This window comes from Equus asinus, chromosome 6 (assembly GCF_041296235.1).
Source record: "Equus asinus isolate D_3611 breed Donkey chromosome 6, EquAss-T2T_v2, whole genome shotgun sequence".
Lineage (NCBI taxonomy): Eukaryota > Metazoa > Chordata > Mammalia > Perissodactyla > Equidae > Equus > Equus asinus.
Genome location: NC_091795.1, coordinates 75,216,095 through 75,233,396, shown reverse-complemented (window position 1 = coordinate 75,233,396; position 17,302 = coordinate 75,216,095). Strand labels below are relative to the sequence as shown.

Here is a 17,302-nt window from a genome sequence, read left to right as displayed (position 1 = left end):
CCTACAGGCTCACAGCAGCCTTAGGGAAAGCCTCTGCACAGCACCAGTAGAAGGCACCCAGCCACCAGCCACAAGGCTGGAAGACCCCAGGGCAAAAGCAGCATAGCTAGGTGAACTAACCACAGACTGTAGAAGATGCCAGTAGCTCTCCTACGACCCATAGAGGACAAGTGAGATTTTGTGGGTGCCGACAGCAGCGGAGCGACAAATATAAGTGATCCCACCCCTGGCCGCTGGAAAAGCCCATAACACCGTTGCAGACCCCAAGGAGAGAGCACATCTAGGTGGGCTGCAACAGTAGGCACCAGCAGCCTGAAGCCCCCCTGTGACGGCCCCCACAGCAGAGGAGGGAATCCAAAGGGCCACTGTGGCTACGACGAGGGGCCCAGGCCGTTAGCAACTGCGGACAGGGTTCCTGGTTGGTGCAGTATAAACAGCTGCTCCCCCACTGCAGCAGCTGAAACAAGTGAAAGGAGCAACTAAACTCTATCTCCATGCGGAGGCACAAATCAACAACATCAAGCAATATGAAAAAATACATTAAATCTCCAGAACAGAAAGAAAGTAACAAATACACAGAAAACAATCCCAAAGAAAATGAGATATATAACCTAAATGATGATGACTTCAAAACAGCCATCATTAAAATTCTCAATGAGTTAAGAGAGAGTTCTGACCGACAACTCAACGAGTTCAGGAGCTATGTCACAAAAGAGTTTGATACGATAAAGAAGAACCAAACAGAAATATTGGAAATGAAGAACACAATAGAGGAGATTAAGAAAAATCTAGATGCTTTGAACAGTAGGGCCGATAATATGGAGGAAAGAATTAGCAATTTGGAAGATGGCAATATAGAATTGCTGCAGGCAGAGGAGGAGAGAGAAGCAAGACTAAAAAGAAATGAAGAAACTCTCCGAGAATTATCAGACACAATTAGGAGATGCAATATAAGGATTATAGGTATACCAGAGGGAGAAGAGAAGGAGAAAGGGGCAGAAAGCTTATTCAAAGAAATAATGGCTGAGAACTTCCCAAATCTGGTGAGGGAGATGGATCTTCAGGTGACAGAAGCCAATAGATCTCCAAACTTTTATCAATCCAAGAAGACCAACTCCACGCCATATAGTAGTGAAGCTAGCAAAAGTCAACGACAAGGAGAAAATACTAAGGACAGCCAGGCAAAAGAAACTAACCTACAAAGGAACCCCCATCAGGCTATCAGCAGATTTCTCAGCAGAAACTTTACAGGCTAGAAGAGAGTGGAATGATATATTTAAAAATCTGAAGGACAAAAATCTACAGCCGAGAATTCTCTACCCAGCGAAAATATCCTTCAAATACGATGGAGAAATAAAAACTTTCGCAGATAGACAAAAATTAAGGGAGTTCATTGCCACAAAACCTCCTCTTCAGGAAATCCTCAGGAAAACCCTCATTCCTGAAAAATCCAAAAAAGGAAAGGGGCTACAAAACCAAGAGCAGAGGAGATAAGTAGAAGGACAACAACAGAGAGTAGCAGCTCTACATCAGAACAGATTAAACCATGGGACGAGAAACAAAGGAAACTGAAGAAAAGCGGAAAACAAGACACAAAATGGGAGTGGTAGGCCCCCACATCTCAATAATCACTCTAAATGTAAATGGATTGAACTCCCCAATCAAAAGACACAGAGTGGCAGGATGGATCAAAGAGCAAGATCCAACAATATGCTGCCTCCAGGAAACACACCTCAGCCCCAAAGACAAACACAGACTCAGAGTGAAGGGATGGAGAACAATACTCCAAGCTAATAATGAACAAAAGAAAGCAGGTGTCGCTATACTAATATCAGACAAGGTAGATTTCAAAGCAAAACAGATAAAGAAAGATAAAGAGGGACAGTATATAATGATAAAAGGGACTCTCCACCAAGAAGACATAACACTTATAAATATATACGCACCCAACACAGGAGCACCAAAATTTGTAAAGCAACTCTTAATAGAACTAAAAGAAGACATCAACAACAATACAATAATAGTAGGGGACCTCAACACACCATTAACACCAATGGACAGAACATCCAGACAGAAAATCAACAAGGAAGTAATAGAATTAAATGAAAAATTAGACCAGATGGACTTAATAGATATATATAGAACACTTCATCCAAAAACAGCAGGTTACACATTCTTCTCAAGTGCACATGGAACATTCTCAAGGATTGACCATATTTTGGGAACCAAAGCAAACATCAATAAATACAAGAGAGTTGAAATAATATCAAGCATCTTTTCTGATCATAATGCTATTAAACTAGAAATCAACTACAAGAAAAAAGCAGAGAAAGGTGCAAAAATGTGGAGACTAAACAACACGCTTCTCAACAAACAATGGATCATTGAAGAAATTAAAGAAGAAATCAAATATTATCTGGAGACTAATGAAAATGAGAACACGACATACCAAAACATTTGGGATGCAGCAAAAGCAGTCCTAAGAGGAAAATTCATCGCAATACAGGCCCACCTCACTAAACAAGAAAAAGCTCACATAAGCAACTTCAAATGACACCTAACAGAACTAGAAAAAGAAGAACAAACAAAGCCCAGAGTCAGTAGAAGGAGGGAAATAATAAAAATAAGAGCAGAAATAAATGATATTGAAACAAAAAAGACAATAGAAAGGATCAATGAAACAAAGAGTTGGTTCTTCGAAAGAATTAACAAAATTGACAAACCCCTAGCCAGACTCACCAAGAAAAGAAGAGAGAAATCGCAAATTAATAAAATTAGGAATGACAGGGGAGAAATCACAACAGATACCAATGAAATACAAGAGATCATAAGAGAATACTATGAAAAACTATATGCCAACAAATTGAACAACCTGGAAGAAATGGACAAATTCCTAGACTCCTACAATCTCCCCAAACTGAATCAGGAAGAAATGGAGAATCTGAATAGGCCAATCACAAGTAAAGAAATAGAAACGGTAATCAAAAACCTCCCCAAAAATAAGAGTCCAGGACCAGACGGCTTCTCTGGAGAATTCTACCAAACATTCAAAGAAGACTTAATACCTATTCTCCTCAAACTGTTCCAGAAAATTGAGAAAGATGGAGAACTCCCTAACACATTCTATGAAGCCAACATCACCCTGATCCCCAAACCTGACAAGAACAACACAAAGAAGGAGAACTACAGGCCGATATCACTGATGAACATAGATGCAAAAATCCTCAACAAAATTTTGGCAAACTGATTACAGCAATACATCAAAAAGATTATACACCATGATCAAGTGGGATTTATACCAGGGACACAGGGATGGTTCAACATCCGCAAGTGAATCAACGTGATACACTACATCAACAAAATGAAAAACAAAAACCACATGATCATCTCAATAGATGCAGAGAAAGCATTCGACAAGATCCAACACCCATTTATGATAAAAACCCTCAGTAAAATGGGTATAGAAGGAAAGTACCTCAACATAACAAAGGCCATATATGATAGACCCACAGCCAACATCATACTCAATGGACAAAAACTGAAAGCCATCCCTCTGAGGACAGGAACAAGACAAGGGTGCCCACTTTCACCACTCCTATTCAACATAGTACTGGAGGTGCTGGCCAGAGCAATTCGGCAGGAAAAAGAAATAAAAGGAATCCAAATAGGTAACGAAGAAGTAAAACTCTCGTTGTTTGCAGACGACATGATCTTATATATAGAAAACCCCAAAGAATCCACAGAAAAACTATTAGAAATAATCAACAACTACAGCAAAGTAGCAGGGTATAAAATTAACGTGCATAAATCAGTAGCATTTCTATACACTAACAATGAACTAACAGAAAAAGAACTCAAGAACTCAATCCCATTCACAATCACAACGAAAAGAATAAAATACCTTGGGACAAACTTAACCAAGGAAGTGAAGGATCTATACAATGAAAACTACAAGACTTTCTTGAAAGAAATTGACGATGACATAAAGAGATGGAAAGACATTCCTTGCACATGGATTGGAAGAATAAACATAGTTAAAATGTCCATACTACCTAAAGCAATATACATATTCAATGCTATCCCAATCAGAATCCCAAGAACATTCTTCACAGATATTGAACAAACAATCCTAAAATTCATATGGGGCAACAAAAGACCGCGAATTGCTAAAGCAATCCTGAGCAAGAAAAACAAAGCCGGCGGAATCACAATCCCCAATTTCAAAACATACTACAAAGCTACAGTGATCAAAACAGCATGGTACTGGTACAAAAACAGGTCCACAGATCAATGGAACAGAATTGAAAGCCCAGAGATAAAACCACACATCTATGGACAGCTAATCTTCGACAAAGGAGCAGAGGGCCTACAATGGAGAAAAGAAAGTCTCTTCAACAAATGGTGCTGGGAAAACTGGACAGCCACATGCAAAAGATTGAAAATTGACCAGTCTTTTTCACCACACACCAAAATAAACTCAAAATGGATCAAAGACCTAAAGATTAGGCCTGAGACAATAAGTCTTTTGGAAGAGAATATAGGCAGTACACTCTTTGACATCAGTTTCAAAAGAATCTTTTCGGACACTGTAACTCCTCAGTTGAGGGAAACAATAGAAAGAATAAACAAGTGGGACTTCATCAGACTAAAGAGCTTCTTCAAGGCAAGGGAAAACAGGATTGAAACAAAAAAATAGCTCACTAATTGGGAAAAAATATTCACAAGCCACTTATCCGACAAAGGGTTAATCTCCATAATATACAAAGAACTCACACGGCTTAACAACAAGAAAACAAACAACCCGATCAAAAAATGGGCAGAGGACATGAACAGACATTTCTCAAAAGAAGATATGAATATGGCCAATAGACACATGAAAAGATGTTCATCATCGCTAATCATCAGGGAAATGCAAATCAAAACTACACTAAGATATCACCTTACACCCGTTAGATTGGCAAAAACATCCAAAACCAAGAGTGACAAATGTTGGAGAGGTTGTGGAGAAAGAGGAACCCTCATACACTGTTGGTGGGAATGCAAACTGGTACAGCCACTATGGAAAACAGTATGGAGATTTCTCAAAAAGTTAAAAAGAGAAATACCCTATGACCCAGCCATCCCATTACTGGGTATCTATCCTAAGAACCTGATATCAGAAATCTCAAGAGTCCGTTGCACCCCTATGTTCATCGCAGCATTATTTACAATAGCCAAGACGTGGAACCAGCCTACATGCCCAGAAACTGATGATTGGATAAAGAAGATGTGGTATATATACACAATGGAATACTACTCAGCCATAAAAAAAGACAAAATTGGCCCATTCCCAACAACGTGGATGGACCTCGAGGGTATTATGTTAAGCGAAATAAGCCAGTCAGAGAAAGACGAACTCTATATGACTCCACTCATAGGTGGAATTTAGTATATTGACAAGGAGATCTGATCAGTGGTTACCAGGGAAAAGGGGGGGGTGGGGGGAGGGCACAGAGGGGGAAGTGGTGTACCCACAACATGACTAACAAAAATGTACAACTGAAATCTCACAAGGTTGTAATCTATCATAGCATTAATAAAAAAAAAAGTGTCATGATGTTGTTTTTGGCTTTATTATTATTAAGAATTAGTTATTTTTTTCTTTCCAAAGAAAGGAAAAAAATTTGATGAAAAGAAAAATTTGTTCCCCTTTTGATGAAGTAGTTCAGTGAACCTTTTATTTATATATTGTGACCATATGTATTCAGCCAGAAGTTTTTCTTCTTTCTCTCTCCTACAACTAAATAGCTTCGGGCAAAAGCATGCAACCTTTTCGCTATTAGGTTTCTCTGAAGTAAGGCCAGAAAGCTTTAAAAATATTTTGACCATGATGGTTTAGGAGTCTGGTTATGTCTCAATTTGTTACGATTGACTTGATTGAATAACATCTTGGATTGTCAAAGAAGTGACATAATGAGTGTTTTTTCATTGTACAGGTGTTCTTAGGCTAACAAATATATCTCCCACCTACTATGATAGGGAGAAGCCCCAAGTTAGGGGCAGTTTCCCTGCTTGGAAACTGGTCTCTTTGTTTTGGGCTTTTCCTGGGATATGTTAGATTCTTGTCCTTTTCTTTCTTCTGAGGAGGTTTGGACTTGTTACCTCTTACTTTCTTCGAGATTTTCAATTTTAAAAATTAATTTTGTAAACAATTGAAGCAATTTCAAACTTACGGAAAAGTTGCAAGTACAGTACAGCTGTCTTTTGTATCCTGAAGCAGTGGAAAGTAAGTTGCTGATATGGTGCTTCAGCATCCTCAAATACAAGGGTATTCTCCTATATAACCTATGTAATATGTGCATTAACATTGACATATTGTTACCATCTAATCCTCACAAGACAGGCTTGTGAAAACTAGTCAACTGAAAACTAGTCAACTGGCAAAAAAAAGAAAAGAAAAAAATTTAACTACTGCGTTATGAAAAAAAGATTGGTTAACTTTAAAGTTTTTTAAACATAAAGAAATTAAAGAAAAATTCACATATTCCTATCACCTTATCAAAGTGACTTGTGTTCTTTATTGTTTATATGCACGTTTGTATAACTTTTACAATAAGAATCTTCTTTATATTAAAAAGTTATTACACATATAGATTCTGATTAGATATGTGCTCTTAAGGCTCTTGCAGATCAATTTGAAGATAAGACTACATCTGTATTGGAACGTCTGAAGATGTTCTATTGCTGTCGAGTACCACCTCACTGGGCCATTCAGGTATTTTTCTTGTTGCTTGTCATTGCATATTGAAATTAATTTGCATTTGAAAGATAATTGCAGGGGCCGGCCGGTGGCGCAGCAGTTAAGTACGCACGTTCCGCTTTGGCAGTCCGGGGTTCCCCAGTTCACATCCCAGGTGCAGACATGGCACCACTTGGCAAGCCATGCTGTGGCACGTGTCCCACATATAAAGTAGAGGAAGATGGGCATGGATGTTAGCTCGGGGCCAGTCTTGCTCAGCAAAAAAGAGGAGGATTGGCGGCAGATGTTAGCTCAGGGCTAATCTTCCTGAAAAAAAAAAAGAAAGAAAGAAAGATAAATGCATTAGAAAAGAATGATTTTTAATTATGTTTGTGTTTTCAAATATTTCAGTGAAAAGAAAAGTATCTAGCTACGGATGGACTGTTACTTCAAATAGCTGTTTTGATTAAAATTTGATTTTTTAAATTACTTTGATTAAAGTGATATTAGATTTTTAAAACATTTTTGAAAGAATTTAAAACTAGATTAAATAGAATCCTTGAAATTAAATAATAGGAGAACCACAAAACTTCCATTTTCAAAATAACTTTTTATATTTAAAAGCTCTTTAAGAACTTTCTGCCAAAGAGTGAACCTTTTAACCAAGTTGTGTGCAGAAAGTAAAAGAAAACAACTATTTGATACTCTGTATTGTGCGAAACTCTTAACTGCTCTCCTCTTTCTGAGGAATACCTGGTGCAGCTCCTAAAGCCGCGTGTTGGGCTGGAGATCCTGGCCCCTTCGCCGTGGTTCTCCTGTGTTATAGGTCCCCTGTTCTGTAAAAGTTTTAGCACTGAGGGCAACTGAGACATCTGTTCCAGTTTCTTAATTTTACAGAGAAGAAAATTGGGGTCCAGTGCAATTAACTGCCGTTTTCCAGTGTTGGTCACATAGCTGTTCATAAACTAGATCTCTAATTTCCCAACTTTTAGTCTAGTTTACCTCCTTCTTTATCTCTTCACGGGGTTGTAATTGTACTGGCTAATAACAACTGACTTTTACCACACACTTCGCATAAGGCACACATTTTGTTCTGCATTTCAAGCATCTTATCTTATTTTATTGCAACAATTTTGTGAAATATCCCCATTTTACAGATGAAGAAGCTATGGCACAGGAAGGTTAAGTGAAGTCAAATCCTGCCAGCCAGATATGTCTAGAGGATTTGGTAACTGTTGTCATTTTAACTAGCTTCCCTCCTCTTTCTCTTGTGGATTACGCACACATGCAGTGATTTAGAATTATAAATGCCAACCCACCATTCAATCTCTCAGAATCCTCCTTTTAAGATTTCTTAGAGTAGGTTATACTCAAGCACAGGGCAAACTAAGGGATTTATTACACATTGGAATTCAGTTTATCTATTGAGGAGTCTCAATAAAACATAGGCAAATAAAAAGCTTTATTATATCATCTCAAAAGGAGTAGCTTCTTCATCAATTGGTGTTAACAACTGGAATTTTTTGGCGTGTTTTTGACCCTGATCTGTGAAATTTGTTAAGTGCTTTGTACTGTGTGGTTTGTGGTGGAGAAACATTGCAGACTCTGAGCTATTATTATGACAAAACATATGTCTGTCGAGGGTGTAGCTTTTAATCTTTTTCTGAACAGAAGCATTAGTACAATTAAATACTGTTCAAGTAGAATTTAGGCTAAATGTTTATTTTATCTGCTTAGGAAACTGTAGATTTGGGGATCTTGGATAAATATTCTCTTTCATTAAGAAATTAAATCATTTTTCTTGCATTATAGGGAGTAATCCATATCTTTATGTATTATTTTTAAAGAGCAGGAAATAACGGCAAAGTTATTGTAAAAAGAGATTTAGTCTTTACTCTGTCACTAACTAGCCATATCAGCTTGGATGCCGTAACTTTCTTCATCAATTAAATGAAAAGATTAAACTACTTACTGTGTGAGCCTAAGATTCATTCCAGCTTCTACATGCTATCTTCAGTTTTTGAAAATGTCCAATCATATATTCTAAAAAAGCCAAATGCTCCTGTATTTCATGGGGTACGAAATGTTGGACCATCTTCCTTATTTATTTTGATAATATATTAGCTTATTTTTCAGGTATATTTCATTTTACTTTCTAATTTTGTCAATCCTATATTTTCCATATCCATTAGCTTAACTCTTAAATATGTATTGAATTTTTGAGGAAGTGGTAAAATGTATTTAAGAGAAAACAGCACAGTTCTCACTAATAGGGTTTCATAGCTCATTCAAGGTATTCACCTACTTTTGTAACTTTTCCGTTATTTTTTCCTTTCCTGCAGGATGGGCCACTTATAAACCGTAATATATTATTTTTGAATGTGTTTAACTTTCATTGACCTTACCACAATTTGTCCTTTTTTATCTGCCAAGGACTGGGAAATTAGGGAGCTAAGTTTTTTAGAATGTGCTTAAGATAAATCTAAGTAGACTTGAGTGAGAAAGAGCCAGAGATGCTGTCATGAATAAAGTACACGAGTACTAATGCATAGATTTTGTCATTTATACTGACTGCTTACAGTTTTAATTAATTATTTGGTTCAATTTCCTTTTATTTTTTTCCAGTTTGAGATATAATTGACATATAACGTTGTATGGTTTAAGGTGTACAACAATGATTTGATATATGTATAAATTGTGCAGTGATTGCTACAGTAAGTTTCGTTAACATCTATCACCTCACATAGTTGCAAATTTCTTTTTCTTGTGATGTGAACTTTTATGATCTAGTCTCTTAGCAACTTCCAAATATACAATATAGTATTGTTAACTATAGTTACTATGCTGTACATTACATCTCCAAGACTTATTTATCTTATAACTGAAAGTTTGTACCTTTTGGCCACCTTCACTCGTTTCTGCTACCCCTTGCCTCTGGCAACCAGCAATTTTTTCTCCATTTCTATGAGTTCAGTTTTTTTTAGAATCCACATATAAGGGAGATTGTACAGTATTTGTCTTTTTCTGTGTGACTTATTAGCGTAATGCCCTCAAGGTCCATCCATGTTCTCGCAGATGGCAGGATTTCCCTCTTTTTTAATGGCAGAATAGTATTGCACTGTGTATATATATATATATAGACACACACACACACATTTTCTTTATCCATTCATCTGTAGATGGATACTTAGATTGCTTCCATGTCTTGGCTATCATTGATACTGCTGCAGTGAACATGGGGATGCAGAGGTCTCTTTGAGATAGTCATTTAATTTACTTTGGTTATGTACCCAGAAGTAGAATTGCTGGATCATGTGGTAGTTCTATTTTTAGCTTTTTGAGGAATCTCCATACAGTTTTCCATAGTGGTTTACATTGCCACAGTGGTTACATTTCCATATTGGTTTACTAGTTTACATTTCTACCACCAGTACACAAGGGTTCCCTTTTTTCCACATCCTCACCAACGGTTGTTATGTCTTGTCTTTTTGATGATATCCATACTAGCTAGAGTTTTAAAAATTGATTTATTGGGTCTCAGCTTTACAAATCAGAGATTGTCATGTATGGAATCTCTAAGTAAGAAAGAAGTATTGATTTTACTTTTTAAGTTCATAGAAAAAAATTGATATATTGAGTATTTTGAACAGTTTCTATATTTTTAATTCATCACCCCCTATAAAGAAGCTTGCTAAAGGAAAAGTAAGTGTTGAATCATTGCTAATTAGTAGAGGTTGGGTTATAGAAGTTATGAACTTATTACAATAAGTAGACCCTTAAAATGGCAGATTGGATATATCTCCTGTGAAACAGGAATCTATCTTTCAATAAGGAAATGCTCATTATTTTAATTCGATTTTTCTAGCACCAACTTGCAAGTTTACTCTTTGAGCTTGGATGTACCAGTTCAGCTCTTCAGATATTTGAGAAGCTAGAAATGTGGGAAGATGTTGTCATTTGTTATGAAAGAGCCGGGCAGCATGGGAAGGTAAGTAATAGTAAAATTCTGTGTACCAGTGAGAGCCTTTCCTCTTTGAGCATCTTCTCACTTGTTTTGGTTTTTTTAAACTCACTTTTGCCAATAGTTCACTTATATTCCTGTTTTCACCTCTTTCCCCATAAATCTTTTTACTGTTTTCTCTGATTTCTGTTGGGACAGATTATTTTGCATGTATGCATGTGTATGTATATATAAAAGAGAAAAGCAGGCCAAAATTGATATGATACTTGATGTTTAAGAATGAATAATGAAAGCTTTAATGACGCTGCATTTTGATCTTTCTTTTACTACTCTTCTCCTGTAGGACACCTTCAAGGTGAAATATTCGGAATTATTTTAAGCATCATTGGGTTGCCTGATGATCAGAGGCCTTGAATCTAAAGGGAGGTTACCTAGGAGAGAGAGCAGCTGGCTCAGCCTGTAGAAGAAAGTCCAAAGGGTGTGACGACCCCCCTTGGGGCAGACTTGTCAAGTGTGTAATGCACATTCAATTCCACCCTTAAATTGGGTCAAGAGGGAAAATGTTGCAATATTGCATCTGTTATTAATCTGTTGTTTTATCCCTCATAAATGAACAGAATTTTAAAAAGAATAAGGGGCTCTGCATTGTGAATAGCTGTTAAAACTGACATATTGAAGTCATATGTTAATTTTGGATTAAAATTTTAAATGACTAAATTTCTATCGTAGTATACAAGCAGAGTAAAACCCACCAATTGTATCATTTATATCTACAGTCAACCTTTTGCCATCACCCTAAGAGAGAGAAATAGTGGGACAAGAACTTATGTGTCTGTTTCTTAAATACCTTTCCAAGTATGCCGATTTTAGACATAGTAAAAGTTACAGTCCTTTCATTAATCACTAAAGGCAATAAAGGTCTTTCAATTGTATTGACTTATGGAAAAGCCAGCATGGGAATAAAATTTTATTGTAGAAGATTATAGAATTGTAATATTTCATCCTGGGAAAGAGCTCCATAATCATCTCTTCCAGTATCCTCCTTTTCCAAATAAGGAAAGGTGCCTGTAATGATTTGCCTCAGGTCACAAAGCTAGTTATTGATTATTAGCTTGAGTGGCAACATAGCATAGTAGTTAAAAGCATAGCCTCTAGACTCTAGCTGCCTGGATTCAAATGCTAGTCTTGCTGCATGCTAGCTTTGTGATATTGGGCAAGTTACTCAATCCCTCGACTCCCCAGTTTCCTCATCTAGAGGCACATAATCTACCTGCCTTACGGGTTTGCACGACATAATGTATGTTGAGTACATAGAATGATGCTTTCCTCAGTGCTACGTGAGTGTTTGCTGCTATTACTGCTGCGATTCTAAGGCACATATTTTTTCACATTTTAACATCTCTGAATTTGGAATATATCTAACTCAATGGCATCTTCCACTTGCTGTCAGTCAAGCGGCCATCTGGCCAGGTTGTCATTGCCTGTGCTGGGCAAGCTTAGTCATAGCTATATTTAGTGTTATCATTTTAATTGAGGTATGGACACGGTATCAACACTATGTATGTTGGATTTAATTGCCATTTAAACTATCGTCAAAAAGATTCCATTGATTTGGTATTGAAACCAAAAGTTATTGAACACACAGAAAAGGATAGGAGCAAAGTAGAGAGATGTGAATTAGGTATTAGTGAAGTAGACATTTATCATTCGACAAATCATCACAATTCCATTTACTTTTCTTTAAAAAGCAACAACTAAGTGCTGTATGGGAGCCAAGAATGGAAGATACCCCAAAGTAAGATGGAGTGGTGTTTTGTACTGAGATGCATAAAAAAGGTTGCCATTTAAAATGTCAAGGAATGTATTGAAGGCAGGAAAAACTGAGAAATTTTTCTAAACAGATTTAAAAAATATCAAAGCAAAAAGTATCAATAAGAAGCTGATGTGACTCATTGAAGGCATTATGTTGTAATTTAATGGAGAGCATTTTTTCTTTATTAGTTAAGAGTTAGTCTTATGATTAATGGCATCTCGAATTTGATGAAATATAGTATTATGTATCCTCAGGGACTTAAATATTTCTTAGTGCCCATTGTCTGGCACTAAAGCAGCACTCAGATGTTTGTTTAACAAAGGACTGAATGGCTGAATGAGTATCTTGACTCCCAGTCTGACGTAATTCTCATTGCGTCATTCTTCACTGGACTAGTCTTTTATGTTGGTCAGTAAATAAATAAATAATAGCTGTGTATAAATTATGGTAGTTTTTGAAATAGTGATTTTTGAAATAATTAACTGAATCACAAATACCCAAAGCACATTTTGAAATAATAAATTTATTTAATTACTTTTAGAAAATGTGGAAAGTAGGGACTTTGCCTAATTGCAGAAGAAAAAATAAGTATGTTCCTTTCAGAGAGTAGATTTATTATGTCCCCCAAAGTCATTGTGGTATTATTATTTTTTAAAGTTTGCACATGACCTTGTAAGAAATGTTTTATATTAATGTTACCACACAAAATTGGGGTTCTCTGCCCAACACGCATAAACAAGCCAACTCATTATGGCATCGGCCTTTGGGAAAAGAGATCAGTTTTATTCTGCGAGATTGATTTTCAGGGAGAACAAGGGGTATGTGCCCTCAAGTCTGTCTCCCTGATTGAGGATTTGGGGTGAAATTTAAGAGGTTAGGAAGAACAGGCTGGCACGGAAATGCTGGTAGACCAGGTTTTGATTGTTGGACTTCAAGTATTTATGGTAAGATTTTAAACATTTATGACAAGGTTCTAAACTTTTACGACGGGGTTCTAAACATTTTTGGTGAGGTGGGGAAGGAATTTTAACTCTGGATCTTCCTGAATGAGGGACCCCTCGCTTCTAATGAGGGTCTAACTTTCAAATTCTGGTCGTTTCCTGGTCCTTGGGTTCTGTGGGAAGGAGGATCTTTGTTTCAAATCACAATTTCTTCTTTTGCGCATGCCCTGGCTCTGTGACTTTGCAGATTTTCTGAAAGGCAATTCTTAATCACTCTGTTGGTAAGAGATGGGGTCAGTTGAACTGGTCCTGGAGGGCCTGCGGTTACAATAATGATAAATTCCCATGTTTTTAATTACTCTAGAAAAATGTGTGTATGTTAATTTTTGGAATATATTGTCATTTACTTTAAGTCTTGTGAGTTGCAGCCAAACGTCCCTCAAAATCTTGATTTTAAAGGCTGATTTATTATTTATTTATTTATTTATTTTAAAGCATTTTTATTTTATTTTTTTTGAGGAAGATTAGCCCTAAGCTAACATCTGCCACCAATCCTCCTCTTTTTTGATGACGAAGATTGGCCCTGAGCTAACATCCATGCCTGTCTTCCTCTACTTTATATGTGGGACGCCTGCCACAGCATGGCTTGACAAGTGATGCATAGGTCTGCACCCAGGATCCAAACCTGCGAACCCCAGGCCGCCTGGGGCAGAACGTGTGCACTTAACTGCTGCGCCACTGGGCCGGCCCCTAAAGGCTGATTTTAGCATTTTATTTGCCACATAAAAGACTTTCCTTATCTGTTTTTCTTATGCTATGTTTGCAGATGAGTTTAACCATAGACCCTAAAAGGTTTTACGTCAAGTTGGAAGTAACTTATTTTTTTCTAAAACAGCTGAGATTCTTTTAGTATTTGGGCATGTGCCAGTAGTTGTCACCACATTTTGATTTAACTAGAAGTTTGTGAAATTTTAATCCTTGCATTTAGTGCCTAATGGCATAATTTAATTTTAAGAGGCAAATTTGGAAAAGTATCTAATTCTAATTATTGTATTCTGGGGCTCATGTTTGCACTCCACTGTTTTAGGGTGTCAGCCTTTCTAATTTAGAAACTACCTGCAGAAATTCTCATTATTTAATGACCATTGGCAAAATAGCTAAAATTACTTTTGCTTGACCTTGGTGTCAGAACTGGTTCTCATCTGTGAGCATTTAGTTTTTTAAAACTGTGTTACGTTATAGCAGTTTCCCCAAGCCCATTCCTATAACAAAATTATTATTTTGTTGGGCAAATTTGGTCCCTGAATGAAAGACAGAGACTGAGCTGGCATGAGCTGCCTGTAGTGGGTGGGGGTGAAGGGAATGGAGAGATAAGGGTTGGGATCTCTTTTGTTTTCTCTTGTTTCTAGAAAACAAGGTTTACCTGAGATTACATAGCCTTCTCTTTTATTACGCTGCATTTGCAGCTCATTGCAGCCATTGGCTTTTAAAAAGTTTTCCTTTAAGTTGCAAGGAAATGTTTTATTTCTGAAATAGCTGAGATTCCTTTAGCATTTGGTTTGATTTTTTTTCCTCTAAGATAGTTTCTTTGTATGATTTAAAAGATTTCCCACATGTTCTTTTCCCATGCTACAGCCAGAGTGATCTTCCTGAAAGACAAATCTGATGTCATTTGCACTCTTCAATGACTTCCCTTTGTCTCCAGGATGAAGCCAGAGCTCTAGTGTGAATGGTTCACAGACCACTTCATGACCTGACTCCTGCTTGCGTGGCTAACTGCATTGTCCCCATCTCTTTTATCTCGCTGTCAGCCCCCTTTGTACTCTCTCGTCCAGACTGTGTCCAAAGTTCCAGGAAGACTATACTGCTTGTAATTTTTGGATTTGCAGCATTGTTGCACCTCAGGACCGTTGTTCATGCTATTGTCTGTTTAGAACTTCTCTTCCTTCAGCTAACTCCTGCTTGTTCTTCAGATTTCTCCTTGACGATTACTCTCTACAGTGACTTTGCCTGTTACTTCCTTCCCTGATTTTGTGGTGTTCTCCCGTGTTGGGTGCTCGAGTGGCACCCAACACCACTGTAATATTCCGTGTGTCGGCTTATCTCACCTACTAAACTGTAAGCTGTTTAAGAACAAGACTTAGGTCTATAGTATTTACAGCTGTCACCTCAACACCTAGCTTAGGCCTGGCACATAGTAAGTACTCAAAAATATTTGCAGAATGAATGACTAGTGACTGTTCACTATGAGTAGTTATTGCGTTGAAGCAAATCTCTGAGTAGATACTCCTTGTGGACTTTACATGTTGCGAGATACCTCTCCAACTCCTGCCATATATTCTCTCTTCAAAAACAAATTATGAGATCTCCCCCCTCCCATTTTAACATTTTAACTTTAGGAATATAAATAGGAGTCTTCAAGGTTTTTTTTGTTTTTTGTTTTTGCTGAAGAAGATTTGCCCTGAGCTAACATCTGTTGCCAATCTTCCTCTTTTTGCTTGAGGAAGATTCGCCCTGAGCTAACATCTGTGTCAGTATTCCTCTATTTTGTTTGTGGGTCACTGCCACAGCATGGCTGATGAACAAGTGGTATAGGTCTGTGCCCAGAACCAAACCTGGGCTGCTGAAGCAGAGAGTGCCGAACTTAACCACTAGGTCACAGGGCCGGCCCCAATAATTTTTATTCTTGCTCAGTAGGTGTTAAAGACACTGTGAGCATGCTGTTATTATGTAATGAAATTTTTGAGTGCTTCTTATGTAGTACATTCTTATATCATTATGTTGTCATTGTCATATAATATTCATAACAACCTACAAAATATGAATTGTTTTTGCCACTTTACTGAGTAGCCTTAGAAAGTGGAAGATTTTGGAATCCAAGCTCAGACCTTCCTTTCCTCTAAAGCGTGCAGTCCTTTCCCCACACCAGCTTCCCATCAGGATTATCATTAATCCCTTTAAAAGTAGATATTGATTGTAAGTTAAAACCTGTTCTGCTCACCTGAATGAAAAAATAGGCAAAACAACTGAAAATACTCTATATCTTGGGAATGCAAATGAGCAATGATCAGCCAATTGGATAACTAGACCTATTTTTAATTATTCTGTTTTATGTTGGACCTGGAGTATTATTTGAAAAATTAAGTCAGAGCACAGTGTCCTCACACACACAAATGTGAAAAACAATTAGTGAACAGTTGGCTCAGTGAGAGAGTGAACAGGACTAGGCACCACCACACAGAAGTGTAGCTGGGAGTGACCAACTAGGGTGGGATGAAGCGTTTTGCACTTTTCACCTCTCAGTTGCTGCTCATAGAACAATAGTTTAGACTAGGAGTGAACTGTGTTTCTGCTAGAAGGATTGTCCCTCGCAGTTGGAAGAGGAGATGGTGCATTGGTGCTTTCTTAGCTCTGCCGTGCCATCCTTTTCACTGTGTCAAGGACTGTAGAGCACCTTTCCAGTGGTCAGTCTGGTACCCTGGGTTCTTGTTGTCCTCCAGGATAGCAATCAAGAGAGACAACAAACAGGAGTAGAAAAGTAAAAGTTGATTAGCTTGTGCACAGGAGAGGCACAGGGAGGCCAGTGAGGAAAGGAAAGGGGCAGGTGACCAGCTCGTTAGGGAGCGGGATTGTGGGGCTTTTATTAGGCAGAGGCTGGGGAGGAGAGCCTTGTCACGGCATAAAGAGGTGGGGTTGTGGTTGCACCTGCGCTGTCACGTAGCATGCTACTGCATGTAATGCATGTATCACTAGCATGCTAGCTCTCCACCCCTGCGTGTTATTTTTGCTATCGTATTGGGGCTGGGGTCATCTTCAACCAACTCCTGGGTGCTAGGTGCATGTGTAAGCCTAACAAAGTCCCGAAGCTG

The 17,302-nt window shown here is 37.7% G+C and overlaps 1 protein-coding gene across 2 annotated transcripts in view; it reads left to right on the top strand.

Annotated features, from left to right (window-relative positions):
• TTC27 (tetratricopeptide repeat domain 27) overlaps positions 1–17,302 on the top strand; it is a 176,440-nt gene that overhangs the window by 91,191 nt on the left and 67,947 nt on the right. For both annotated transcript variants that reach the window (XM_014854931.3, XM_070512289.1), the window contains 2 exons: positions 6,659–6,754; positions 10,584–10,706. In XM_014854931.3, the coding sequence (XP_014710417.3) occupies positions 6,659–6,754; positions 10,584–10,706 (219 nt within the window). The remainder of the gene's footprint in view (positions 1–6,658; positions 6,755–10,583; positions 10,707–17,302) is intronic.